General features: G+C 41.7%; 2 protein-coding genes and 2 long non-coding RNA genes across 5 annotated transcripts; 3 read left to right on the forward strand and 1 right to left on the reverse strand.

Moving 5' to 3' along the window:
* Nucleotides 1–377: 377 nt before the first annotated feature.
* On the reverse strand, nt 378–26226 carry LOC115580056 (uncharacterized). The gene is made up of 2 exons (XR_003983811.1): nt 26112–26226; nt 378–1579 (listed from the first exon to the last, which is right to left on the reverse strand). It is a non-coding gene; the product is annotated as an uncharacterized LOC115580056 (long non-coding RNA).
* On the forward strand, nt 1434–7852 carry sh2d7 (SH2 domain containing 7). The gene is made up of 6 exons (XM_030413889.1): nt 1434–1589; nt 3876–3965; nt 4058–4223; nt 4986–5222; nt 6969–7628; nt 7717–7852. The coding sequence occupies exons 1-6, from the start codon at nt 1438–1440 to the stop codon at nt 7759–7761; spliced, it is 1350 nt and encodes a 449-aa protein (XP_030269749.1). The 5' UTR covers nt 1434–1437; the 3' UTR covers nt 7762–7852.
* Nucleotides 9949–16503, forward strand: LOC115580055 (uncharacterized). 2 transcript variants are annotated; one of them, XR_003983810.1, is made up of 3 exons: nt 9949–10051; nt 15846–15926; nt 16016–16503. It is a non-coding gene; the product is annotated as an uncharacterized LOC115580055 (long non-coding RNA). The 2 variants fall into 2 exon arrangements; XR_003983809.1 differs by lacking the exon at nt 9949–10051 and adding an exon at nt 14212–14293.
* rab11a (RAB11a, member RAS oncogene family) lies at nt 17286–25154 on the forward strand. The gene is made up of 5 exons (XM_030413890.1): nt 17286–17471; nt 18922–19117; nt 19480–19673; nt 20235–20315; nt 22335–25154. Exons 1-5 carry the CDS (start codon nt 17432–17434, stop codon nt 22469–22471), a joined length of 648 nt encoding a protein of 215 aa, XP_030269750.1. The 5' UTR covers nt 17286–17431; the 3' UTR covers nt 22472–25154.
* Nucleotides 26227–26862: the final 636 nt, after the last annotated feature.

Genomic DNA, 26862 nt, shown 5'->3' on the forward strand with positions numbered 1-26862 from the left:
GATAGATTGTCATGAAATCTGCTGCAGATATTCAAGGTCCCAAGGGGATGCATCCCGCTGACTTTAATAAAACTCTGACTTCCAGGTCAACCCTTCATTATTTTAAGCAATTAACAGATATTCAAGGTCCCCAGAGGATGCATCCTAATGATTTTGGTCATCCCCTGACTTTGCAACATGCACAAGAATTGCGATTAGCATTTTAAGCTAAATGTCTTAATACTTATTGGATAGATTGTCATGAAATCTGCTACAGATATTCAAGGTCCCAAGAGGATGCATCCCGCTGACTTTAATAAAACTCTGACTTCCAGGTCAACCCTTCATTATTTTAAGCAACATGTCAACAAACATTGTATGGGGAAGACTGAGCAAGATAACTTGATAGATATTGGATTTATTGCTTTGGAATTTGGCTTCGATATTCATGGTCCCCTGAGGATGAATCCCAATAACTTTGGCAATCCTGTGACTTTTATGTTACAGTGTGTTACCATGACACTGACAGTTGGGGATTTTAGTGAAATGACTTAACAACTATTAGATGGATGGTCATGAAATCTCTTACAGATATTCATAGTTCCCAGAGGATGAATCCTAAGGACTTTGGTAAGACTCTGACTTTTCATCTAATACCACCAGGAGTGTGACATTCAGCATTTTGAGCAAGATGTCTTGACAGATATTGGATTTATGGCTTTGGAATTTGTCATTGATATTCATGGTCCCCCGAGGATGAATCCCAATAACTTTGGCAATCCTGTGACTTTTATGTTACAGTGTGTTACCATGACACTGACAGACTCTCTTCTAGCACCATCATGAGTTTGACGTTCAGTATTTTGAGAAATAATGTCAGTAAATATTGGATTAATTGTTTTAAAACTTGGTACAAACATTCATGCTCCAATCAGGATGTGTCGTCAAGGCTGAATGAATCCCTGACTCTTCATTCAGTGCTGTCATCAGGTCAACATGTTAAGTTGTCCAACATTTTATGACCAAATTACCCTCAAACGTGATGGTGCTTCTAGATGTCTGGTTGACATGTTCTAAAACATCTGTCAGTTTTTTGTCCTCACACTGTGAGCGAATCAAGCGCTCACACAAATACAATCCATCAGTCTTAAACATCTGAGCTCCTCCATTGTTCACACAGCACTGAATATAAACAAACAAAATGAAACATTTACAATGCGACCAGGCCATTAAAGTTCAATCTGGGAAGAGGAACACTGATAGTAAAATGAAGCTGGAAGCCTGTCGACAGGTAGAGGAGCTACTGGTAGATTAAATGAAACAATAGCACTATTCAGATGGCAGATATCCAACGGAAACAGTCAAATGAGGGAACTCGTCCTTCCTTTCCAACGTCATCCGAGCAGAGAGAGTACGCGTGATAACACAGCTCTGTCAGCTCGGGACGAACGTGTGAGGATGGAGAAGAAGTCCGGTGTTGACCTGCACATGGAGCCGACAGAAGGAGGCCTGAAGGAGCTGGTGCTGAGGTGGTTCACTGAGACGCAGGCGCCGCTCATCCTCAACAACGGAAACTTCCCCGACTGGTTTCAAGGCTTCGCTGCACGAAAGTAAGAGACACAGAAACAAGTTCTGTTACAGATCTGTGGTGACGCAGAGAAGAGACGGTGAACTTGTTCTAACCTTGTGGATTATAAACTGCCTTTTTTTGATAGATTTCTAATGGAGACTGTTGATACGACTCACATCAACATGTTTGTTTACCTGTTAGTTGCAGTGATCCAATGTAACTGAGTAAATGAATATAAGTACTCTATTACAAATGTGAGGCACTGTTACTTTGACAACTTCTGTAAAAACGTATATTTCCATTTCATGCAACTTTATATTCCACCACATTTCAGAAGGAAGTACTGTACTGTACTGTACCACTTCATCTATCAGCTTTAGTTACTTGTTACTTTAGTTACACTGTACATAATGAGTACTTTTACTCTTATTAGTGTCTGATAACTGTTTCCATCTGTGTGTGTGAGAGAGAGGGGGGACAAAATGGCCGACAAAAGGGTTGCTCATGGGTCTATGAATATTCAGAATCAGATTCAGAATACTTTATTAATCCCCGGGTGGAAATTGTTTTTGTTCCAGATGCTCCGTGCAAAGTAGAAATGAAAATATAGCATGAATCCAGAAATATAGCATCTGTGGATACAGACTTAGGAGCGCTCATTTACCACAAACACTCAGTAAAAACAAAGATGGGGGACATTTATATTTGACAGGAGATTCTGGCTTGAGGAATAAATTATCCGAACTGTCACCGTCTACTGTCCTGCAGACATATAAGCTAAAAATTAAACATAGGAGCTCAGGAGGGTTGCTGGTTCTCTTGCCACTCGAGAGCCCGTACAGCCACAAGCGTAAGTCTGTCTGCTTCCATGTTTACGTGCCTGAGACCAGCATCACATTTCCTACTGATCTGATATATAAATAATATGTACAGGGTGAAAATTTGGGATCTTAATCAAGAAACAGAGAAATGTCTGATAATTATTGTGTCTTTGTTCAGGCAATGATGTCACCGACGTTAGCGTCTCCAGTAAACACCCAGCATAGAATAAAATGTGAAACTGATCGAAAAATTCCCAAAACATAAACTGCAATTGCTCGTAAACAGTTGAAGCTATCAAAGTGTGTATTTAAACCATTAAAGTCTCGAATCTGGTGACGCATTTAAACTTTGAATCACTTTTCTGTGTTAGACAACAAAACACCAAAAGAGGGGCGAGTCTTCGTGTTAACGCTTTGGTGAATCGCTAAAGTCATTCCACACTTGTGTTTGTGTGTGTGTGTGTTGGAAAACCTGCTGAAAAATCATACAGAATAATCTATATCAAGAAGTATTTCAAATAAAAACAATGGGCCTCATTCATGAACCGTTCTTACGACCAAATTTGTTCTTAAGTCCCACTTACGAAGATTTTACGAAGATTGTGGCATTCATGAATTTTTTCTTATCTAGGATTTTTTCTTAGGCAAGAACAAATCCTACGAACACTCAGGAGAACTCTTACGCACATTTCCGATGCCGAAATTTTGGCATGGTTGTCTTTTCTTCTCTTGTGTAGTTCAATAAAATGCAATATTACATTGATAATTCTGTCATATTTATTCATTTATTTATTTATTTCATATTTTTGGTAATTTACAAAGAATTTAGATTCTAAAATAAATTAAATGTGCCAATGATTTAAGATAAATCAAGTAAATTGGAAACATGCCATCAATTAGTAACCCCCCCACCCTATTTATACGTGGCATTTCTCCATCCAAGGCCCGCAAAACAATGGCATATATATTGCTCCTGCGGCTTTCATCAATGTAAGAACACAGCTGCAAACAATTCTGGGGCTCACGAACGAGTTGATGAATCTGACGTAGGGTTTTCTTAAGGAACCTCTTAAGAACAACTTAAGAAAGAATCTAAGAAGATTCTTAAGAAGATATTGGTGAATGAGGCCCATTGTGTCTCGTTCAAACGGTCGTTCAGTGGTCAGACCAGACTGAGGCTGAGTTAGTTTGTTTTATTTCTATGGCATAATTAATTAAATTGTCCACTTATAAGTTAGTTTGTAACTAAGTATGTTTTTTTTATTTCAAAACTTAATTTGTCTTGTTTAGATCGACTTGATTCCAAATATAAATGTGACGTCTGCCGGATGAAAGATCGACGTATTTGACCGGACCGATGACTGTAACATGAGTCGTGTATCATCAAGGGATTTTTGTTTTCTCTGACTGATGCATGCAAGAGATACGACTTGGACACAGAGGTCTCATAGAATTTTAAATCTAATTTGCCTGTAAGTCTGTTGGTTCTGTCATGCTCTCTGCAGGGACACAGAAGATCTCCTGAGAGATAAAGCTCTGGGCTGCTTTCTCATCCGCCTCAGCGATAAAGCCATCGGGTACATCCTGTCCTACAAGTGAGGCCGTTCACGTTTGTTCGACTTTGTTCAATTGCTTTTTTTTACTGCCTATCAGAATTCACATCGCCTGTCGTGCATTTCCTCCAAAGGGGACAGGACAGGTGCCGCCATTTTGTCATCACCCAGAACCAGGAGGGACAATTCTTCATATCAGGGGACTGCCAGACGTACGGCAGCCTGGCGGAGCTGATCGAGTATTACAAAGTCAGCCCCATCCAGCCCTTCGGAGAATACCTGACCTCCAGCTGTAACGAGGTGAGGAGGGTCCAGACAAGCCAGTGTGGGCGCGTCTGTCAGCCATCTTTTGTTCAGACTGAAATCTCAACAACTATTGGGTTCTGATATTCATGGTCCCAAGAGGATTGATCTGCAGCACCGCCAGCATTTGGCTATAAAGATAAGACACTCTACTTTCCAGTAAAACATTTCCAAAATATGACAAATATCAGCTCCAAGTTATGTAAAGATATTCATGGTTCCAAGATGATGTATCCTCGTGACTTTGGTGATCACCTGACCTCATCTTTCAACAACCTGAGCTGTGCTTTGTGTTTAGTGACAAAGTTATTATGCTAACATGCTCAGCTGAGGCTAGCAAGTGTCTGCTAGCATGTTTATAGTTCCAACATATAAAGACTAGAAGTTACGCTGCAAAAGAATCTTTATGATATCATTAAACCGGCACTCGTCCATCTGTTTGTTTGCCAGCTTATTTACAGCAGGACTGATTTTTTGCTTTATGCACCTCTTTGTCTCGGCACAGCACTCGATTGTATTTGTTAACAGATTTGTTTGATGTAAAGTCTCTATAACAGATTTAATCAGCTGCATTGCAAATTTCTGACATTAAATTTGAAGGCAATGTTTGGACACTACAACACTCCAGTTTCTAAATCCTAAGGTCCACTGCTCTAATTTGACTGGTGCCTGTATCATTTACATGTCTCGCCTGTTTTTCCCTGTGGAAGTCAGATGGAACTGAAGAGAGTCAGAAACACATGTTGTTGTTGTTTGCAGGTAGACACAGGTGAGCTGTACGATGTGGTGAACACCAGAGGGACGTCTGGGGTGAGTGTCCAGGCTCTGCGGACTCTGTGGGACAAGAAACATGATCCTAACAGCGACCCTGGAAACAATCAAAGGATCCAGCAGCAAACTGAGCCTCCTGCAGCTCACGCGCCTGCACTGCCACTCAAATCTAAAAGCAGGAAGCTGACGGGAGCCGTGTCTATCGACACAGTGTCCCTCTCACAGGTAGGATTAGAACTGAGTGAGTATTAGTTGGTTTGTTGGATAATTGTGCTGCATGCAAAGACACCTCAAGATTTCATCAAAAGATTCGTTTTTTAGGTCCAAGGTGTATCTGACACCTCTGATATGACCTCAGACCAAACTGCAGTAATATATTTATAGATAATATACGTAGATTAGAACCCTGAATTCCCAAAGCTTCAAAAGTCTAGTTGCAAGTCACCAGACAGTGAGTCCAGCAGTCCAGTCACCAGCGGCACCATTGTTTCTGCTAACCAGGGATACGTCCACATTTGTACATGTTATAGGCTACGTACCGTATTACATACAACGTGAACATGTTGATGACCCATCAGGGACGGTGGTGCCGTTACAGACGACAAAGCTGGCAAGCCAGTGACCGCAGTACACAACTGTGCTTCAATTTATGTAATCTTGAATCCTCTTAATATTTCAGGGCCTGGAACGTTTAACAATTTTTATTATTTCTGACGGGAATTGTGACATCTTCATTGTTTTTTAACGTGACCTAGGATCATTACTTTTATACCAAAATAGGTATTTTTAGCCCAAACAAGATTTTTTCTAACCCTTAACAAGCATTTCTGTGCCATAGCCACAACATAAACACTGCATACAGTCCTGAAAATCTGCACTTAAGTACACCTACAGTTACAGTACATTCAATCAAAGTAAAACTGCTGGTATTAAAATAATCCTTCAGTAAAGTACACAGGATCCTTTTCAAACACTACTCTTCAGTCTCGACGGACTCCTGCTCTGTTCTGCTCAGTTCTCCTGGTCTCATCTCCAAACCTGCAGAGTTCTGTTTCCTTTGGCCCGTTTGTGATCCGTCCGCCTTGTTTGCTATGAAAAAGCAGATCAAAGGTTTAGGTATTAATTCAAATTGTATTAAGTATGACATTAAAAGTAACTGAGTAGATTAAATAGTTTAATACATTTTTAAAGACAAGTAAAAATACAGGCTCAAAAAAACTCTCACCCAAAAACATTAATAACTGTAATTTGAGAAGCTGTAATTAATTACTTTTGCCCTGGTCATGATGTGCCACTGAAAACTGAAGCTTAAGAAATGTAAAGTTGCAACATATTAGTGGTTTTGCAGAGACGCACAGTGGCAACATTTACATGCAAACTGATTTTCCACATTTACTGCAAATATGACAATATTCAGAATCTGATCCAGGTCATGTAAACAGCACATTCCATTTGGATATCGTTATTAAGGCCTTTGAACGTTGCGTTTTACGACTTACACGTGTGGGATATGCTGCTATTATTCTTGTTTTAGGAGCTTTCTTTGGACATGTGTCTGTTGCTGTTTACAGTCAGAAAACAGTTTGCGAGGCTTTAAGGTCGAAACATTTTTATTGCGTCAAAGAGAGTGAGAATGCCTTGGAGTTTCCCTGATATTTTCAAGTCTATATTTATGACTGGAAGGTCATCAGATCGTCACTTGAGTATCAACAGGTTTTTGAGTATGTTTAAAAATTGTACGGAGGTTGCGCTCCTTAATCTGAGTACACACAGCTGCATGTAAACAGGAATATTGGTAGAATATTTACTGTCATTAGCCATTTACACACTTTAGAAAACAGGCTAAACCCTCACAGTCACTTGCTCAAGTTTACGTCTCTGAAAAAAAAAAGTGGTGAGAAAATAATCAGCAGCTGTTAATCTCATCTGATGTCGTCCATACTGTCTCTGCTCTGCTGTCCTGTGTTTCAGGGTTTACCTCCAGTCCCAAAGAGAGGCCTTCCTCTGGGCTTCTCCCTCAGTGGATCTTTGCCGGACACGACACCACATCCGACTGAAGTCCAAACCGACCTAAACAGATCGGAGACGCCCAGAGAGAACGCAGGGCAGATGTCTGACTCGTTTAACAGCACTGACACGAGTTATCCAGGTGATCTGTGTCCACCAGGCATCACATACTCTGAGCTGACACAGGTGGAGAGCAGGAGTAGATCTCTGCCCAGACTCAACCACGAGGAGGAGGAGCAGGAGTACTCCAACCGGCTCAGTTCTCCCTCCTTCACCTTATCATCATCTTACTCGCCCACTCCTCTGAAGAGGCTCACCTGTCACACCTACTCCCTCCAGGAAACCAGAGACACAGTGAGGCTGAGCAGGTCAGAGCAGCAGAGCACCGAGGTGGAGATGTTGAGGTCCAACCCGCTGTACCAGGCCTCTGAGGGGCCCGCAGGGAGTTCAGCACAGCAGGGAGGCAACATGTACGCCGAGGTTCCCCCGAGACCGGCACACGACGGAGGGTCCGATGACACGTACGAACAGATACCTGCAGAGGCCGCGGCTGAACAGGGAAACACCTACGAGTCCCTGGAGGATCTGAAGACCAAGAAGTCCAAATCCACCTGGGGGAAAAACGTAAGTCTGACAGAATGATCACAACTGTTGATCGATCCGATTGACCGAGCAGTTTGTAAACTCATGCTGTTTTTCTTTCTGTTTGCAGAATATGAATTGGAAGAAATTTCTCCCTGATAAGATGAAGAAATAAAACCAGACTGACAGGAAATAAATATTGGAATAAAAATGACTTTTATGAAATAAGTTCTATCATATTTTTGTAATAAACTTTTTCATCACTTCCCTTTCAGTTTGAAATGTTTTGTGTCTCAATAATTTGTATACATTTTAGTAAACATGGTTAATTTAGACACATTTTCTTGCAGCAGTGGTGATATTAAAGCTGGCTCAGTATTTAGTCATTTGTTTTATAACTGAACCTTTTCCAACGTAGTTTTATGTAAATGAACTTTAAATATTTATCTCCCTTTACTTCTGTACACAAACTCACTGAGAGATATAAAAACCCAATGAATAACTTTTACAACATGGAAAAAATTAAATGACATCATTTTAAACTAGATGAGTTAAAGGGTAACTCCAGCAGTTTAACACATTACAGTGTGTTTCCTTTATGGTTGGATTTCAAATGAGGTATTTTTAGATTGCTGTATGGACACATTTAAGTGGAGGAACTCAGTATTTCTTCCACTATTGTGCTTCTGAACTGGGCGTAAATAAAAGCCAAACATGTACCCTTTAAAATGATACCATTATAAGACATTGTGTGGTCAAACTTTTTTCAATTCAGTCGGCCAGCAGGTGGCGAATAGAGCTTGTATTAAGTACATTTACATTTAGTGCATTTATCAGATGCTTTTGTCCAAACTGACTTGCAGTAATTAACACATACATACACAGATTGCGGTGGCTGCCATGCGAGGTGCCGATCAGCACATCAGGAGCAGTTTGGGGTCAGTATGTTGCCCAAGGACACTTCAACATGCAGAACAGGAGAATCTAACCAGCGACCTTTCGATTACAAGACGCTGGCTCTGCCCTGAGCCACAGCTGCCCACAAGCACACATAGAGCAGTGGGAATCAGGCAGTACAACTAATATAGAGTAAGAACTACTATACAACAATAAACTCTGAACTTCCATGTTTAATGTATATTATGTAAAACAACCAAGGAAGGTGCTCCATCACATACAGTACAGGCTATCACATAATGTAGCTTTATAAATCTTTGTGAATGAACCCTGTGGCTTACACAGAGAAGATCCCTCAGTTCATACACGACAGAGAAGTGATTTGAGCTTCTTTTAAAAGGAGTACCTGCAAAAAAAGCGGCATATCCTGCTGACACATGCAATATATCTTCTTGTTTTATACCTGATGTTAGTAATAAGATCATTTGCGATGTGCATACGGTGAGAATTTGACGTGTGACTAATTCAACGCCCTAAATGAGATCAGCACAAGAACATTTGGTTCTTTGGAGGGCGTCTGAGTGGACAAAATAACATGGACACTTACAATATGATACAATTAAGAGTAAAAAGCCACAGCCTCATTTTGTTTGAATGATTCCCATTTTGTGAAGCCGACAAAATGTAGTTGAACTTCACAGATTCTGTCAAGATGAGTTTTCTGTGCCGGCAGATGTGGTCACATTTTTCAGAATACCTACATTCAATTCATAATTGACTCAGACTTTATTAATGTTTTTTTATGTGTTCCACTCACAGAAAAATGACAGTTGTGGAAATCATTGGAAGTGAAGACTGCCATGACATACATGTTCTTTACAAGTGGACTTTTGACCACGACTGTATTTATTTCAGGTCCTGCTTTCTAGTTTAGATTTATATTAGTAAGTACTCGGTTTAAAAACAAGGTTTAGAGATCTAAATGTTGAGATGTAAAAGTCTTCAGTCAAATAAAACCTCAGGCAAGTTTATTTCTAAAGAACCATTCAGAGACATGGACATTAATCAAGACAAAAATATTAAGACTTTAAAACAGCATGGGGTTGTAGCCATAGTAACTGTCATTGGTCTTTGCAGAATTGACGATGCATTCAGGTGCGCTCTCTGACAATGGGAGATGGGAGGTGTCAGACCTGGGGGGACTGTGTCAGCACGCGCCACCTACTGGACATTAGGGTCGATGCACTTTCCTTTGTTAGTGCAGTTTATTTCCGCTCTCATGTCAGAACCACGTGAAGGTGTCCCAGCACAAACATAATGTGATAAGATATTAGAAACATTTTCTCATTTATGGCTGATCAGAATATTACATCACTGACCTCCTCATGCAGTTCCCAGGGATCGTGATTGACTCAGAATCAGAATCAGATGCGTGCCAAAAAGGGGCGGTCTCGCTCGTTTCCCGCGTTAAGTTACTGCATTTCCCTCCAAAACTGAAAGTGCCTATAATAATGGCTGACTGATCGTCACTCTGTTTGGAGCTGCTCTTCTCTGAGGACGCAAACACGGTGAGTAAACTGTTCTGTATAATCTGCTTTATGTCTCCAGTTACCTGCTCAGTACAGGTGTATTCATGTCTGTGTGGGAGGTGTACAGATCAGTTATTGCTTAAAGATTTCAGGTAATAAGTCCAGGTGATGTTCCTTCATATATCAGGGAGCTCCACATAGTAACTACTTTCATGCTTGTCTAAGCCCAGCAAGTTCCTCATATGTGCGGGTTAAAATGGAGCCAGCCTCCCTCTCATGTCGGTTAGATTTGTTTTTGCCTCAAATGTTTCTGAAATAACTCTGAACAGAAGCTGAAGACCTCTCATTTATCTGTTAACTGTTGAGGTAAATTCGGCTGGAACATAATCCTTTAATTGCATCCAATTACCGATAAATCCACAATGGACGATATGTTTTGCTAGGTGCACCAACCTCCATTGTGATTTTGATCGTTTTATCTCTGCCGTGTTTATTACATGAATAATGCACAGCTAATTAAATGTGGGTCACTTTGTCAAAACAAGTCACTAGTTTCGGTCAAATGATGATTTTTTTTTCTTTTTAAATGTGTGTATTCTTTAGAACGCCATGAAATCTGGTTAGCTAACATTTGTTGGTCAGTTTAAATGAGTGGTTATGTTGTGTTGTGTTAGCTAGCTGAGTTTAAAGTTGTTGCAGATGCACTGCACGGTTTGGAAACACGTTAGCAGCGGCTTAGCTGCCTTTATTAACGGCTAAGGACACACGAACCGAGTACAGACACTATAACGAGCTTATAAAGACGTCTGAGTCATTTAATCGTCGTGTTTTTATAGACAGGTTTGCATGTTAGCTAAGGTGTGTCTCTGTTGGAGAGTGTTAGCATGACGCCATTATCCTGCTGTGTAATGTTAGCTTGGTAATACCAAAGTCCTTCTAGGCATATATAATATATACATATACAATAGTAGAACGTCTCTGGTAATACTAACCCATCATTACAGCTGAATATCTGAGTACAGCACAGTTAGCTAACAGGCTCCATGTGCTGTGTGCTAGTAATGTCTCAGTATGTTGGTATGTCAGCATCTAGAAGGTCATTTTGAGCAGCTAAAGTAGTTTAACACACAATATGCAGCCTCATTACAATCTGCACATAATGTATTAAGTGTGTTTGTCTCAGTTCTGGTTTTATGTGTTGTTTAAATCGTTGCACCGACTCCCTGTGTGTCAAAAGATAGACTTTAAAATCATATTACTCGTGTAAAAAGCACTTAATGTTCTCAGGACTGAATACATTTGGTTTACTTTTGGTTTACCTTTAAAAAACACATTTATTAAATCAGGTTTTAGATTTTACAGTGCAGAGTGATGTGAGACTCCTGAAGTGTTGTCATGCACATGGTTAGACTGCTATACCATTCTTTACTATAAAATTATAATCCTGTAAGACATTGGTTCTTAACCGGTGGGGGGGGGGCGCGAGTAGGCAACAGGATGGGAGGGAAAAAAGAAAAATCTGAAAAAAATAAAATCCCCCCCCCCATGTCGAAATGTTTTGTCAAAAGCGACTAGCGATAAATCTAGCGACTTTTACTGGTGTTATTGGAGACTTTTGTGGTGTTTGGAGACTGTAACTTGAAAGCACGTATCACTCTGCAGTCACTGTGCTCAACGAGCAGCGGGTGCTACCGTGAGTCCCTCCCCCGTCCAAAAGCACTCACAGGCGGTCAGTCTCTCAGTACCTCGCGCAGCAGTCCAGCCTGCAGTCAGAGCAGAGAGGAGACACACAGCACTCCGCGTCCAGGTTGCAAATGAATCGCGCATGCGTTTGGCCGCCGCCGTTCCCGCCGTGGCTTACAGAGTGGGGTGTAAATTAAAAAGTTTCTTCACTCACTCTCACACAAATATAAATCACTGCATTTGACTCACACAGCTCCATTCACTCTAGTCTAGTCTCTTGCCAAGTTCGCTTGTGCCAGCTCTCGCTAGTCCATCTGTTATCAATCTCGATATCGATTTACTTAGGTCTATACTTAAGCACCCAAACAGTCTTTTTAAAGACTAATCCCACAGTCTTTTTAAAGATTATTCCCATCTCAGCCCTAGCCAGTAATTTTTTAACTGCTAGCTAGGCAGTGCATTTAGCTAACCACCCCTCTGCCTTTTTCACCGCGTTGCAACACCCACGCGACTAAGACACACACCCACTCACTGACAAAGGACTACAGTCATTAAGTCTTAAAATAAAATCTGCATTGCCTGCCTGTTAATTTGTTTGTTTTATTAAAGATCGTGCCTAAGGCCAGACTGATTACCCCCGATACTAGTCTCTCAACATAGCCACACACACGCACACATCGTTACATCATAGCATACAGAAATGGAGAGATTTCTAGTGAGGACCAACAAGGCAACCGACACACCACCAGCTGCAAAAAAGCTTCGAAGGTACGACGAATCATACCTGCAGTTTGGGTTCACAGTCACGGCTGATCTGAGACCTCAGTGTGTCGTGTGTGCAGAGGGGCTGGCAAACGACAGCATGAAGCCCTGCAAACTAAAAAGGCACCTCGAAACAAAGCATGCAGGCATTAAAGATAAACCGGCTGAATATTTTAAAAGAAAGCTTGATGGCCTCCATCAGCAACAGGCAACCATGTCAGTGCACAGCACTGTGTCTAAACAGTGTTTGGAGGCGTCGCATGTAGTGGCCAAAAGAATAGGTCAGCTGGTTAAACCGCATACAATTGCCGAGACTCTCATTTTGCCGGCCGCGCAAGACATGTGCAGAATAATGATAGGAGATAGTGCAGCAGCCAAACTCAGTGCAGTACCACTGTCCAATGACACAGTCGCTAAGAGAATTTCAGACATGTCCAATGATATCAGAGAGCAACTGATGGAGTTCATAAAAAAAAGTCCTTACTACGCGCTGCAGCTGGACGAATCCACCGATATTGCTGGGCAGGCACAGCTCCTCGTGTATGTCAGGTATCTGCGGGACAAGGCGATTGAGGAGGATGTCCTCTTTTGCCGGCCTCTTCAGTCGCACACTACAGGAGAAGCCATCTTCAATGTCCTTGATATTTTTATCCGTGAAAATGGTTTGGCTTGGGACCGATGCGTCGGCCTATGCACGGATGGTGCGCGGGCAATGACGGGCCGTGAGCGTGGCCTAGCTGCTAGCGTTCAGCAAGTAGCTCCACTTGTGAAATGGACACATTGCAGGGTCCATCGCGAAGCACTAGCTGCTAAAAACATGCCGGTTCTCTATGACTCCGGGCTGGCTCTTGCTTGTTTGGACTCCTCTGCCAGGAGATGGGGTCAGGGCACGAACAGCTGCTTCTGCACACTGAAGTTCGCTGGCTCTCCAGGGGGCGGGTGTTACAGCGGTTGTATGAGCTGCGAGAGGAGGTGAAGTTGTTTTTGACAGAAATCAAATCAGATCTGGCGAAGCATCTGGATGACACTATGTGGCTTGCGTCTCTGTCCTATTTGGTTGATATATTTGACCGCTTGAAGGCCTCAATCTGTCTTTGCAAGGTCGCGAAACTCATATTTTGCTCCTGGCAGACAAAGTGGACGCCTTCCCTCAAAAACTTGACCTCTGGCATGGCCGCATAAGTCGAGGGAACTGCGACATGTTCCCCAGCCTTGCAGACTTCATCACTGATGCAATGAGAACACAGTTTGCGACGTACTTTAAAGAGGATTATCGCTCTTTTGCGTGGGTTCGAGACCCATTTGTGTGCGCAGCAAACGAGCTGTCAGTTGATATGCAGGAACAGCTTATTGAGCTGAAGAGTGACAGTAGGCTGAAGGAACTCTTCACCTCCTGCCCTCTTTCGTCATTCTGGGCAGCGTTGATGCAGGAATGCCCACAACTCTGTGACGTCGCCTTGAAGATTCTCCTCCCTTTCGCGTCGACATATTTGTGTGAGGCAGGATTCTCAAAAATGGCTGCACTCAAAACGAAATACCGCAACCGTGCACAAATCGAGGATGATTTAAGGCTTCACACATTGAGCCAAGAATTGAGGATCTTTGCAAGGCAAAGCAGGCTCAGGTCTCACATTAACATCGCCTACCTGCAGGCTTCTGTAAAAAATGCAGATGATATGCCTACTATTAGGCCTAGTAATAATAACAATAATGATAATAATAATAATAATAATAAAGCATGTAACCTCATATGTGGGACTTGTCTTCAGCTTCAGGTGGAACAGCTCTGACCTGTATGGTGATCAGACCCAGAGGAGAGATACCTGGTCCAACAAGGTCAGTGCAATGTAGGTGCAAAAATTAAAGGCAGAAAGTGTGAGATTTGTCAGTTGCTGTTCATTAATACTCTAGGATCAGTAAATGATTCTAGACGATAGTCGAGTCTCATTCACAGGTCGTTGAATACTGACAGTTTGTGTTGGCAGAAGCCACGACAGAGTCATTGTTGGGACTCTAGTCTCTCTCCCTCTTTCTCTGTTTGTCTTTTAAACAAACTAATTAAAAAGGCAAACCAATTTGCAAACAAGCAATGTACATGTAACTTCAATGGGAAATAAAAGAAGAAAGTAAAAGTAGTATTTTAAATGGGTTTTACCAAGTGCTATATTGTAGGCAACTGGCCTTGTTTCAGTTCAACATGTCAAATGGGTTTTGTTTACTGAGAGGAAATAAACAGTCTGTCAGTTTAGAACGCCTGCATTTATTTGATCTCATTTATATATAATATAAATGAAATAATCATATTTTATTTAACATGTATATCTCCACTGTTCAGCCACAACATTAAAACAACTGACAAGTGAAGTGAGCATTGATCATCTTGTTACAATCAAATGTTCTGCTGGGAAACTTTGAGTTTTGTCATTTCTGTGGAGCCTCTTTGACGAACACCACCCACCCAAACACCGTTCAGACCAACTACACCCCCTCATGGCAAAGAACCCAAGGTGTCAAACTGGCCTCCTCATTCTCCAGATCCCAATCCAGTTGAGCATCTATGGCATGAGTCAGAACCAACTCCCATCCATGTTGGGGCCCCCGTGGATCGTTCTTGGCTCTGACTGCATCCAGTGGAAGCTCAGCTGGATTGAGATCTGGGGAATCTGAAGGCCAGGTTGACACCTTGAGCTCTTTCCCACGTTCCTCGGGTCGTTCCTGAGCAGTTTTTGCAGTGTTGCAGGCGCGTTGTCCTGCTGGGGGGGCACTGCCATCAAGGAGTGCTGCTGCCATGAGGGGGTGTACTCGGTCAGCTGTGTTTGGGTGACTGGTGTTTGTCAAAGAGACATCCACATGAATGCTAGGACTCATGGCTTCACAGCCGAACATGGCATTGGAGCACAATGATCCATGTTATTTATTTCACCTGTCACTGGTTCTAATGTTGAGGCTCTCAGTGTATACACATGTTCAATGCTTTTTACAAATACACTCAAAACCTCCACAAAAACACACAAGACTTCCACAAATACACTCAAAATCTCCCCCCAAAAGACAAAAAATGTTCATAATGACACACAAAATAACTATAAATTCACACAAAAACTCCACAAACTTCACAAATTCACTAAAAACTTCCACAAATATACACAAAATCTCGACAAATACACAAAACCTCCTCAAATGCACAAAAACCTCCACAATGACACACAAAATATCCTCAAACCTCCACAAGTTCACAAAAAACTTCCACAAATACTCACAAAAACCTCAACAAATTATCCGCAATGCCACTCAAAATCTCCACAAATACACAAAAAACTTCCACAAATACACAAAACCTGCACAAAGAGGCGTGAAACTACCACTGCTCTTCTTTCTCATCTTGCAGGTGACGGACGGTTGAAAGGACGAATCACCAAGACGAGCCAAACGATGGAGACGAGCCTCCACAGGAGCCTGAAGGGAAAGTGTGAGTATCTTTCACCTGGACTTTACGAGGGGGATCAAACATGGCTGATATATCTGCAGAGTGCTGATGGTCACTGTTGGTTTCTCCAGAACGAGAGCAGCCAGGAGCTGAAAGTGTGGGCAGAGGAACAGGCTGCTGAGGACGAGCTGGACGACGGCTTCCTGAACTGAATCCTGATTTCCTCTAATCAAGTTTTGTGGACTGACATGTTGTCTGGTTGGTGCTCGATCCAGGACAGGAAGGCTCTGCAGCGGGTGATCCATCCATCCACAGAGCAGCAGTGACAGAGGAGAGGTGAGGTGTCTGCTCAGAGCTCAAAGAATACTGAACAGACTAACAGAACCAGAAGTAACGCTGACGTAGCTTCTGTCCTCAGGCTGTGAGACTCCTGAACATCCTCAACAACATAGACTGCTTTGGTTTCTGTCCGTCTGTGATGAAGCAATAAATGAGTCAAACTTATTTTACAAGCCCGGTGTTGCCAAATGTTTTCTATCAGATCAGTAGGAAATGTTGTGCTGCTCAAACAGACTCACACTCTCGGCTGTATAGACTTCAGACACAAGAGCTCCACCGACCATCAGAAACTCCGTGTTAAATCCAAACTTAATGTCTGCAGGAGAACAAACAGAACCAGTTTTCTTAACTCGCCGGCGTTCCTCCATCGTTCCCGATCCACATCAGTTCATTCAGAATCTCCTGTCGCTCACAGTGTAACACTTTGGCAATAAGAGTTTTGGTGTTTTTAATACGAGCAGGAGGTTTTTTTCTTTAGTTAAGCAAACTCACAAATATTCTTTCATTCATCAAGGCAGAAACTCCTGTCTAATATTGTTCCCATCGTTAGGTATTTTGTAGTTATGAGTACGACTGAGGGTCAGTCTGATGTCCATGGCTGTCGACCATTTTGTCCCTTTCTCTCTCTCTCACAGACCACAAGTGTCACAGAAAATAGTAATAAAGCATTTAACTAATTGTACAATAAATATCGGCATTAACAAATTATTTATTAGTCTAAAATAAACTTAATTACAAAGATTTCAATATCATTAAAGGTTTTTGACAAAGTATTACTCGAAAAGTACACAGTAAAAGTACTTTATATTATTCATTATTTTTTTCCTTCTCCTGTCATCCTTTACTTTGAAATCTGGAAGGATCCCTTCAGTTTATTACCGGGAATAATGACTGTAGAAGTACCGTATGTTTGGTCACATTTTTCAGAAGACCTACAATAAATTCATAATTGGATCAGACTTTATGAATGTTTTTTTGAAATGGTCCTGATGTCTAACTGCAGTGTTGGTCACTTCTGCTCCTGACCACCAGGTGTCACACTTCTCTCTGCGTGCTGCCAATAAGCTGCCCGAGAAAAAGAAGAAGAAGAAGAAATCGCGGAAGTATTGCTCCCAAACAGATTCCCGTTGGAAGAGTAAAATACAGTAGATCGCCTTCCTTTGACCAAATCAAAATAAACCTTGGACTAACCATTTCTCAATAGGACGATGGGCACTAGAGATGACGAATATGATTATTTGTTCAAAGGTAAAACGAAGGTTTTTCTCGTTATTGTTCCAGCTCTCCAGTCCTGTTAGCTGACAGGCTAAACAGGCCAGCTGATTAACTGTCAGGCTATGCTAACTTAGCCTCCGTCAACCATTGTGCTCCGATTGCTTTTCATCGAGCTTTCCGGGAAATGTCAGCAAGTTTAATTAACCTCCATGACATAAAACGACCCTTCTCTACGCGATGGGAGTGATATTTGTAGTCAGTTCATCACCTTATGATAGTTATCGGTTAACGACGGGGCGTATTGAACGGTGGCTAACGTTAGCTGTTAGCCGATGTTAGCTTCTATCAGTGGGCGCGGACCGGAGTCACGTCGGACACACCTAACGTTTACCGTTATCGCATCATCTTCCAGGGAGCCGAGCAGCCGAGCGAGCAGCTTAACTAGCGATATTAAAATATACACAAGACAATCGATTAGTCGTGAGTTTACAGTAAAACATGCAGCTAGCTGGCTAGGCTCAGTGTTAGCTATTATTTATTAACTGCACTTAACGTTGATTTGGCAAAAATAAGATCAGTGAAGATGTAAACAAACTAATGTCTAGATAGATTTTAACACAAACCGGTATTTCATATTGCTTTTAGGTTTGTGGAGTTTCGATTTGAAGAAGTTATTAGTGAAATATTTTATGAATGTTAGCAAAATATAAACGTATTGTAAATTTGACATCTTGAAAAGTGTTTGTGTCGTTTTACAAGTGTTAAACTGTGAGTCTGATCACACTGACACTGCTTGTGTATTGTGTTTACTTCAGCACCACCTACTTGTACTACAAGTGCAAAATTGCTGTGAACAAATATATTAATACATTTCCAAAGAGACTCTGTTACTGTAGATGTGAGGTTGAATAATAATAACTTGATAAGATTCTGCTAACGGAAAAACAACTGTGACTTGATCGATCACTCAGCTGATGTTATTGTATGCAGTGGTTCGATACTAGTGTGACACGTATAGATTTGGACTATTTGAAACCTTTCAATAAACGTCTTTCTGCAGTGTCAGCTGACAGCAAGTCGGCACTCGTATTTTAAAGGCTTAATCCAAAGTGTGATATTTAATGCTAAGAACAGGCCTTATGGGATTCTCTTCTACTAATAGTAAAGTCATATCTTGTTGTGATGTTTTAGCCTTGTTTTATTTATTTGTTATTAACAATCAAAAATGTTTTGCCACCGTTTTTTTCCCCATAGTATCAAAAATTGATCTTTTTCGAGGTATTGCAACAAAGTTAGACACTCCCGTATCGTGACAGCTCCACATGATGTCGGAGGCTAATGAGCAGCATACAGATCATAAAGTGAGATCAGTGCAAAACTGTTAGAAAGTGGCCTTTATAAATGTAACTCAATTGTACATTTTCTAAAACGTAGTTGTCTTAAAGGTTGTATTAAAATGTGCTGTCTCTGTTCTGTGTTACAGTGGTGCTTATCGGTGACTCGGGCGTGGGAAAAAGTAACCTGCTGTCCCGTTTCACCCGAAATGAGTTCAACCTGGAGAGTAAGAGCACCATCGGAGTGGAGTTTGCCACGCGCAGCATCCAAGTGGACGGCAAGACGGTGAAGGCTCAGATCTGGGATACAGCCGGCCAGGAGCGCTACCGTGCCATCACGTCAGCGTGAGTATAAAGCAGGACGCCAACAAGGCCGATCATGAACTCCTGTTGACCTTTTTTTTGTTTTATGACGTACAAGGGAGTAACGATGTCGAGACACACACAGTGTCCATGTGGAATCATTCCATCTCCCGTACTATAAACTCTCCTCAGCAGTTTCCAGCTGTTAAAAAATGTCAGTTAGTTAGTTTTGTTCTAAACTGAACTAAATAATCATCTAAAACACAACTGAGCAGCTCAGATCTCCAGCTGGACTAATACAGAACCACGACACGTTGAAGGCTGAAATCACTTAATCTTTATCTTGCTCTGACGGTGTATGATGACGACGGGTATTGCTAACACTGCATGTGTCCCGGCTTCAGGTACTACCGCGGGGCTGTGGGCGCTCTTCTGGTCTATGACATCGCCAAGCATCTAACCTACGAGAACGTGGAGCGCTGGCTGAAGGAGCTGAGAGATCACGCTGACAGCAACATCGTCATCATGCTGGTTGGCAACAAGAGCGACCTGCGTCACCTCCGGGCTGTTCCCACCGATGAGGCGCGGGCCTTCGCTGGTAAGAATGCCATGTTCTGAATTTATATCTTTTAACCTTCATTAAACACCACATATGTTAAAAAAATACTGTTCCCGAGGACAGAACATATAAAATACGCCACAAAATTAGAACTAAACAACATTTCTGAAGTGATCGTGTAAAAGTTACATACGAAAAACACCTTAATGATGCCATAAATCACAAGAGTTTCCTAAAAGCACACATTCGATAACTTCAGTTACTAGTTTCTTTGCAGATATTATAATTATATTTGTTAGTAGGTTGTTACTCGTGACATGTAACCAATCAGATGGTGTTGTGGGCGGGACACAGAGTAGCGAATACAAAAATTAGTATATTTTTTTAATAACTTTGTATCTTTGAATCTTCTACTGATTCTGCTGGATGCATTAACGTGATACTGGAGATGAAATGTTAGGTTCAGTGGTGTGATGATGTTTCAGCTGTGGTTGCTGCTCAGTCACATATTTCTGTCTCATGGGTCAAACTGCTCTGCTATCTGAGGAATGTGACATTTTTGAAAAACGGTTAACGTGTTGCTTCAACTTTGCCCCGCAGAGAAGAATGGTTTATCTTTTCTGGAGACGTCGGCTCTGGACTCCACCAACGTTGAGACGGCCTTCCAGACCATTCTGACAGGTTCGTTCTGCATTTTTAACCTTCGGAGGCATCAGCACTCCCGCTCACGTGTCTACATTCATCAGACGGTCCTCACAGTGAGGAATGAGCTCAGTTACTAAAGCAACCGCTTCCTTGACGTGACAGCATTCTTTACATTTATTGAGGAAATGATCCAAAGTTCCGTTCTTGTTAAAGGTGTTTTTATTATCAAAGCTCAGAGGATTTTATGAGGCTGATCACAGCGAGAGGGAAGTCAGCTGTTGAATGAGCCGGCCTGTCCGATGTTGTCTGAAGGACTTATCTCATAGGAGTGGCAAACCGTCTGTCATCACGAGTGAGATGACCAACAGAGGAGATAAAACTCTTCCTGCTCGAGCTGCATGAGACGGCATCAACAGACTGAAGTGATACAGTCAGTAAACACGATGTGGTTCAGCTGATCAGGATGTTGACTGATATCAGAACTAATATAAAGTCGGCTCAGTGACATTAATGTGGATTTATTCCAGTGCCAGCAAGTCTCATAAAAATAGCAAAAACAATGTTTCACTCTAAATACTTTCTGACATTGTTCTGATTGAAATTTAATTCTGTAAAAGCTCTCAAATATAAAGTCGATTTTTCTTTTCCTTTTCAAAAGGCTCAATAACCGACAGCTGGCCACAATCAGCAGAAATTATTCATTTGTTGGGGACTATTTTCAGCAGCAGATTAATCCACATTTGGTGCTCTCATTAAATAAAGTACAGTGTGTTTGTGTGTTCGTGGTGATGAAGCGACAGTGGAGCTCTGTTGGGACACTTCAGGGTTTTAGGGCTGAAACAATAAAATCGTCTATTTATTTGCGAAGATTTGCCATTTTGTTAATACTGCATTAAAAGATCTTTCTTTTTTGGCCTCCTTCATGTTGCTGACTATAACTAAATGTGGATCAGCAGATAGTGCTGATTAGTAATCGAGGCAGATAACAGATATTTTGAACATGTTCACACTTGCAGTAAAAATCTTATTTTTCTATTTGTCATAGTAAATGGTGGATATGAAGCCTAACGCTGGTTACAACCTGTCATAAAGCTGAAGAATTCTATCAGTGTGATTGTTCTTTTGTTCAGTTAAGACTCTCTTCACCTCCCGTTACTTATATTTGAAATGTAATTAATCTGTTTAAATAAAATAAAAAGATAAAGATAAATTTGTGAGAACATTACATTTTTTTCGTAATGTTCTTTCTTATTGTGAACTCTTCAGGCGAAGATAATCGTGTAGCTCTGATGTGAAACACTAATCCAGCCGTTGATGCTCCAATAAAATCCAAAACTGGAGAAAAACATGAATCCAAGTAATGTTTATTATTGGTTAAGTCACTAAAATCTTTGTTTGTCGTCCAGATTGAATCAATTCTGAATTTATTCTGAGATCCTCTCGGCTCGACCTGATTTCGGTGATAGATGTTGAAGATTGCAGGATTCTAAATCTTCACTGTGTCTCTTTATGATGTCACAGTCTGCTTCCTGTCAGCTGACACCTGCAGGAAGAGCTGGAAATCTCATCCAGAGAATCATCGGCAAAAAAAAGTGTTGTAGCTTTCAGCTTCACGTCGTGGTTTTGCTGCCAGCTGACTGCTAATAGCTCTCCTCGTCAAGGAAAGTTTTTCCAAATATAAAACCTCCATGGATCAATAATTGTAATAGAAAGAGTCATAAGTGAGCTTGTCTGTAGTTCGAGGTGTCTGTCACAGTTTGGCTGACGCCTCCTTTATAATGTTGCTGTGAGGAAAATGCTTTCAGAGCCACATGAGAATGTTTCGCTGTGATACCGCGAGTGTCTAACTGATCAGTGCGCTCGTATCAGGTCTAATTTATAGATTCATGCGTCCGTCACGTTGTTTGTGTTTAAAGTTAAATTGACATTTTAAGTTGTTTTGGAAACGAGCATGAACTACGATTAGTCTCTGTGGCAGAATGTTTAACGGGCCTCGGCAGTCTGTTCCTCAAATGACGCTGTTGTTCTCCTCCCCCCTCCTTCCTCCCCCGTCAGAGATCTACCGTATCGTCTCCCAGAAGCAGATGTCGGAGCGTCAGGAGAGCGACATGTCCCCCAGCAACAACGTGGTCAACATCCAGGTGCAGCCCACTGAGAACAAACCAAAGATGCAGTGCTGTCAGAACATCTAGCCCCGCCACGGATCTGCTGCTACCCCTCCTCCCCCCTTTTCTCCCCCTCTTCTATCTCTCTCTCTCCCCTCGCCTCCCTCCCTCCCCCCTCACAGCTCCTCAGACCCCGCCCTCAGAGAATAGACTGCCTCGGTGTACTGCGTGGTGTGGGAGGGACGAGCCGCAGCTTCCAGGCTGTGACCTGAACTCTGCACCTACCTGTACCTGCCTCCCCCACCCAGACCCCGCCTCCCCCCCGACCCAGGTTAAATAATCCCAGTATAAGAAGTCACCGCGTTGGGGTGACCCCCCCAAGCAGAGTCCCTCTGTTGTTAGGCTACTGCAGGACAGCAGGCAGCAGGCATTTCATATCACTTTAGATTTCATTACTGTAGATGCGCTGACATGTCACGAAAATGTCTTAATATATGAATGTGATTTGTTTTCTTCTCTCTTCTTCTTCTTCATCCTTTGTGCTCCTGTTGATTTCTCCACTTTTTTATGATCTGTCTGTTCTTGTATCATATATCTACTCAAAGGTATGTATGAATTTAAAGCACATCGAAGTTGCTCTGAAGTGTATTCCTATAAACAAGCTTCTCCTCTGTCAGTTTAGCCCCTCCCCCCTCTCCTCTTTAGTGCAATGTACTGTTGGAAACCATGTGGATGTATCGAGCACCGTGTAGACGTGCGTGCTCCGGTAGTGTCATGCCATTTGATCTGATTGCTGTGAATACGACGCTAGTGAAACGTAGAAAACTTTTTGCATTGGCCGAGCTTCAGTGTGCGCAGCGGAAAAGGTCGGGTGTGAGCTAGCATGTAGCGCGCAGCCTCGTGAGCGCTGTGGTCACAGCAGGTGGCAGGTTCAGGCCAGCTTTGCATGTCGTTTTAAAGATGGCACTCTGCTGTGCTGCATGTTTAATCAGGGGACAGACTCAACCTGGACTCTATGTGGAACACTATCATTGCCTCGAGGATGTGTAATTTTAGGCCGTGAAAGCTGAACACGACTCGCGTACGTTTGGATCCTCTCGTTGTCCCACTTTAAGTCTCAGTGAGGCGTCACGCTTCCACTGAGGAGGATTTTCTGATGGAAGACGCATCAGTCCGTCTGGCTTTTCCTGTTCCAACATCAGGAGAACAGTATGCATTCATTTATGACATATTTGACTACAACTATGCAGAAACTAGCACATGGCTGTTTGGAGTTTTTTCTTAGTGCACTTCTATAGCAAATGAAGGAATCATAAAACAGTAAAAGTATGAGTAACCGAGGTAGTATTCTTGTGACATTCTCAATAATATTTAATCCAAACTCTCCTGACGTCGAGCGAGTTATGCTTTGCATGTAACCACAGAACTGTAGTTAGGACGCACTGAAGAAAGTAAGTTACGGACAATGTCTTTCACCCACTTGGTTGGATTTCATGAGCGTGTCAAACTGTTGCACTGAACCTTAGTAGTTGATCTAGTAAACATGCTTTCTTGTCTAGGATTAGATTTGTACTGCACATTGAGAATCTGGACCTCTCTCCTCAGATTAGACGTACTGTTTTTAAGACGGTGCCACTTTTCAAAAACCAAAACACAACATTCAGCACTGCAGAACACCGGCTGAGTCTCAAGAGTCTTTCCTAAAGTCCTCAGGTCTCTAACCAACGGACGACTTTCTCCTCTGTTGAGCTTTAAAATCCAGACACAAGGAATAAAAAGGAAAAACTGTTGGAATTCAGCCACACTCTTCAGGTCACAGTGCCTCCTTCACCGTGCGTACCTGTCCCAGAACGCCAACCATTCACCCGCTGACAACTCACCATCATACCCGCCTCCTCCTTAACCAATAACCTTGCTTTGTCTGTCTGTCGAGGAGACAGACGACTGTGTTGCCCCCCCGTCACATTAAGCCTACGTACACCGAGCTGCCTCTGACTTCAACACAATGCATGGCTTTCTGTACGACTGCAACTCCACGTCGTATCGCCTTATGTAGCTAACATTGTCATTACTGTCCATGAAATCTGCTAAAGGGTCAGGCTTGGCTAGCTAGGATGACGTGCTTAACAAGCTAACTGTTGTGCCCAGTCCAGTCTGTGAACTGACAGATGCCTCGCTAACAACCCTCCTGCTAAAACTCCCGAGTGTGTGTTCTGTTCAATCTCCAGGTTCTAGCCGTGTCAGTGTGTGATGGTGTTAGCAGACATATACAATGCCTGAACTCGGTGTGTGTGTATGTGTGTTTAGAGGCAGAGTGTAGATCGGTAGCTCTGGAGTGAGCGAGCCTGGCTGGAAGTGCCAATGGCGTTTTCTTTTTTGTTCGAACAGACGGCGCCGCCAGCCGAGCCTCTCCACACTCACTAGCTGGCAATCTGTCGAAGAAGTGATTCCTTTTTTTTTTTCTTCTGAAAATATGATTTCTGATCCTGATTCATGTACCTCCATTGTTCTGTGTTTTTTTAAGAAGTGTGTTTTTGATTTTTTTTTTGTTGATTTTTTTTACTATATTGAATTCTATAACTGACTGTAATTCCAGTGTAAACGTGTAAGAGTGAAATGATGTCATTTCAATGAATTTGGAGGGTTAAATGTGAGAGGGGGGTCAAAATGAATGGTTTTATGTTTTGTACAGATTGATAAATTGTACAATTGTGTCTATATCTTAAGTTATCAGTTCATCTTAATAAAGCGCACCAGTCATAAACCTTTACATGAGCTTGTGTTTTACTTCTTGTGTTGTTACAGAAAAAATTGTGCTCAGTTAGTTCACTTACTCTTTTAGTCCGTGCAACTAAAAAGTGTGTTTTTGTGTGGTTCTAATTCAGGAAAGCATATAATTAAATAAAATGTCCAATAGTAAATTTCTGGTTTGAATGAATGCGTCAGTTTTAAACTGAGCAATCTGGAAAGGCGCCGCTTGAAACTATTTAAAAAGAGAAGACGCTTTAAAAAGGAATACTCGGTGCGTGATTGGACGAACCATCTGTCTATCACAAGCTAACTTCAACCAATCAGATCAACAGTAGCAGATGGTAAGCCAAACGCTTACTTAAGTCAAAACATCTTTTCTGTCGAGAAAATCCTTCAGTGTTGTTTACTTTCTGTTCCTGACACACAGTAGTGTCTCATCTGCTCGACCTGCAGACTTTACGTTGACATGACACCAGATGATTTTAATCACTTTCCTCAGTTTAAGGAAAGTTTTACAAATATAAAACCTCCAAAAGACGACAGAGTCATAACTGAGCTGGTATGTGGTTCCAGATATCCAGGTCTTATTAACACAGTCATGGATGTACAAACATAGATTCAAGCTTGACAAATAAATTAATCTATCATAAAGTCATCTGCCACGATAGGTAAAATTTGAGATAATTTAGATAATTTGAGAAAAAATCCATATTGTGCATCCTTAATATAATTTAAAATCAATAAATAATTCAAAGATCATGAACTGTGGAAATTTTTCACCATGTTTTTACATGTTATGGATTAAACAATTAACAGAAAATAATTAATTAATCACAGCTCTAATTAAACTTCAACATCAGTGTGTGTAAATAAAACCACTGCAGTTAACCCTAGTGAACTCAATCGACTGTGTTCACTTTAATATAATTGACTTTTTTTCTTCCCCACAAACTCGAATTAAAGATTTGGTACTTACTCTGTGACTGTCTCTGTCTTTATTTTCTCTTTAATGAGTGCCAAATTACAAAATCCTCCCCATGAATATTAGAGAAAGTCCAGCACCCATGAGATTAAGCGTCAGCACAATGTTTGGCTACTCAGGTTTGATGCACAGATTTCTTGATTTCTCTAATCAGTCCAAATAAGTGAAAACACCTGAGCAGGTGCTCCCAGGATGAACACGACCTCTAAAATGGTGTCAACTAACATTTTTTTAATTGTTGCTGTAGGAAAAGCTCAACTGTAGGTCATGACAATGTGACAGCTGGCTCTTTAAAGGCTCCTCTCTGGATGAAAGGTGTTTTGTGTGATTTGATTTCATTCTGATGATTATAGCTGCTGTGTAAAGAGACATGACAACACTCCCCTGAGCTATGACAACTTTATTTAGTTTAGGGCTCGAAACAAAAAGAACTAACAAGCAGCACTCGTTACATCTACTGTAGCTGAAACTACCATTTGGATCAAAGCTGAAGGAAAGACAAGCAAGAGAAAGTCAGGGCAGATGGAACAAAGGTAGGAAACTAAACATGGGAGAACAAAGCTGCTTACATCTGATTGTCAACATGTCCTGTTATTGCTGTTTGACAAGTGTAATCATCATCATCTTCAACAAAACTGATCTGTGTCACTGAATCAAGCTGGATATCAAACATGTCAGCTCTGTTTAATATGACATATTAGGGGCTACAATAAGATTAGAAACACGTTCTCATTGTGTTTGGGAG

This window comes from Sparus aurata, chromosome 4 (genome assembly GCF_900880675.1).
Source record: "Sparus aurata chromosome 4, fSpaAur1.1, whole genome shotgun sequence".
NCBI lineage: Eukaryota > Metazoa > Chordata > Actinopteri > Spariformes > Sparidae > Sparus > Sparus aurata.

Bases quoted from the DNA above. Each gene is read 5' to 3' on its own strand.
- sh2d7 (XM_030413889.1), top strand. From the start codon at position 1,438: ATGGAGAAGAAGTCCGGTGTTGACCTGCACATGGAGCCGACAGAAGGA. The intron at 4,224-4,985 runs GTGAGGAGGGTC...TGTTGTTTGCAG, and splicing joins TGACCTCCAGCTGTAACGAG to GTAGACACAGGTGAGCTGTA. The intron at 7,629-7,716 runs GTAAGTCTGACA...TTCTGTTTGCAG, and splicing joins AATCCACCTGGGGGAAAAAC to AATATGAATTGGAAGAAATT.
- rab11a (XM_030413890.1), top strand. From the start codon at position 17,432: ATGGGCACTAGAGATGACGAATATGATTATTTGTTCAAAG. The intron at 17,472-18,921 runs GTAAAACGAAGG...TCTGTGTTACAG, and splicing joins ATATGATTATTTGTTCAAAG to TGGTGCTTATCGGTGACTCG. The intron at 19,118-19,479 runs GTGAGTATAAAG...TCCCGGCTTCAG, and splicing joins TACCGTGCCATCACGTCAGC to GTACTACCGCGGGGCTGTGG.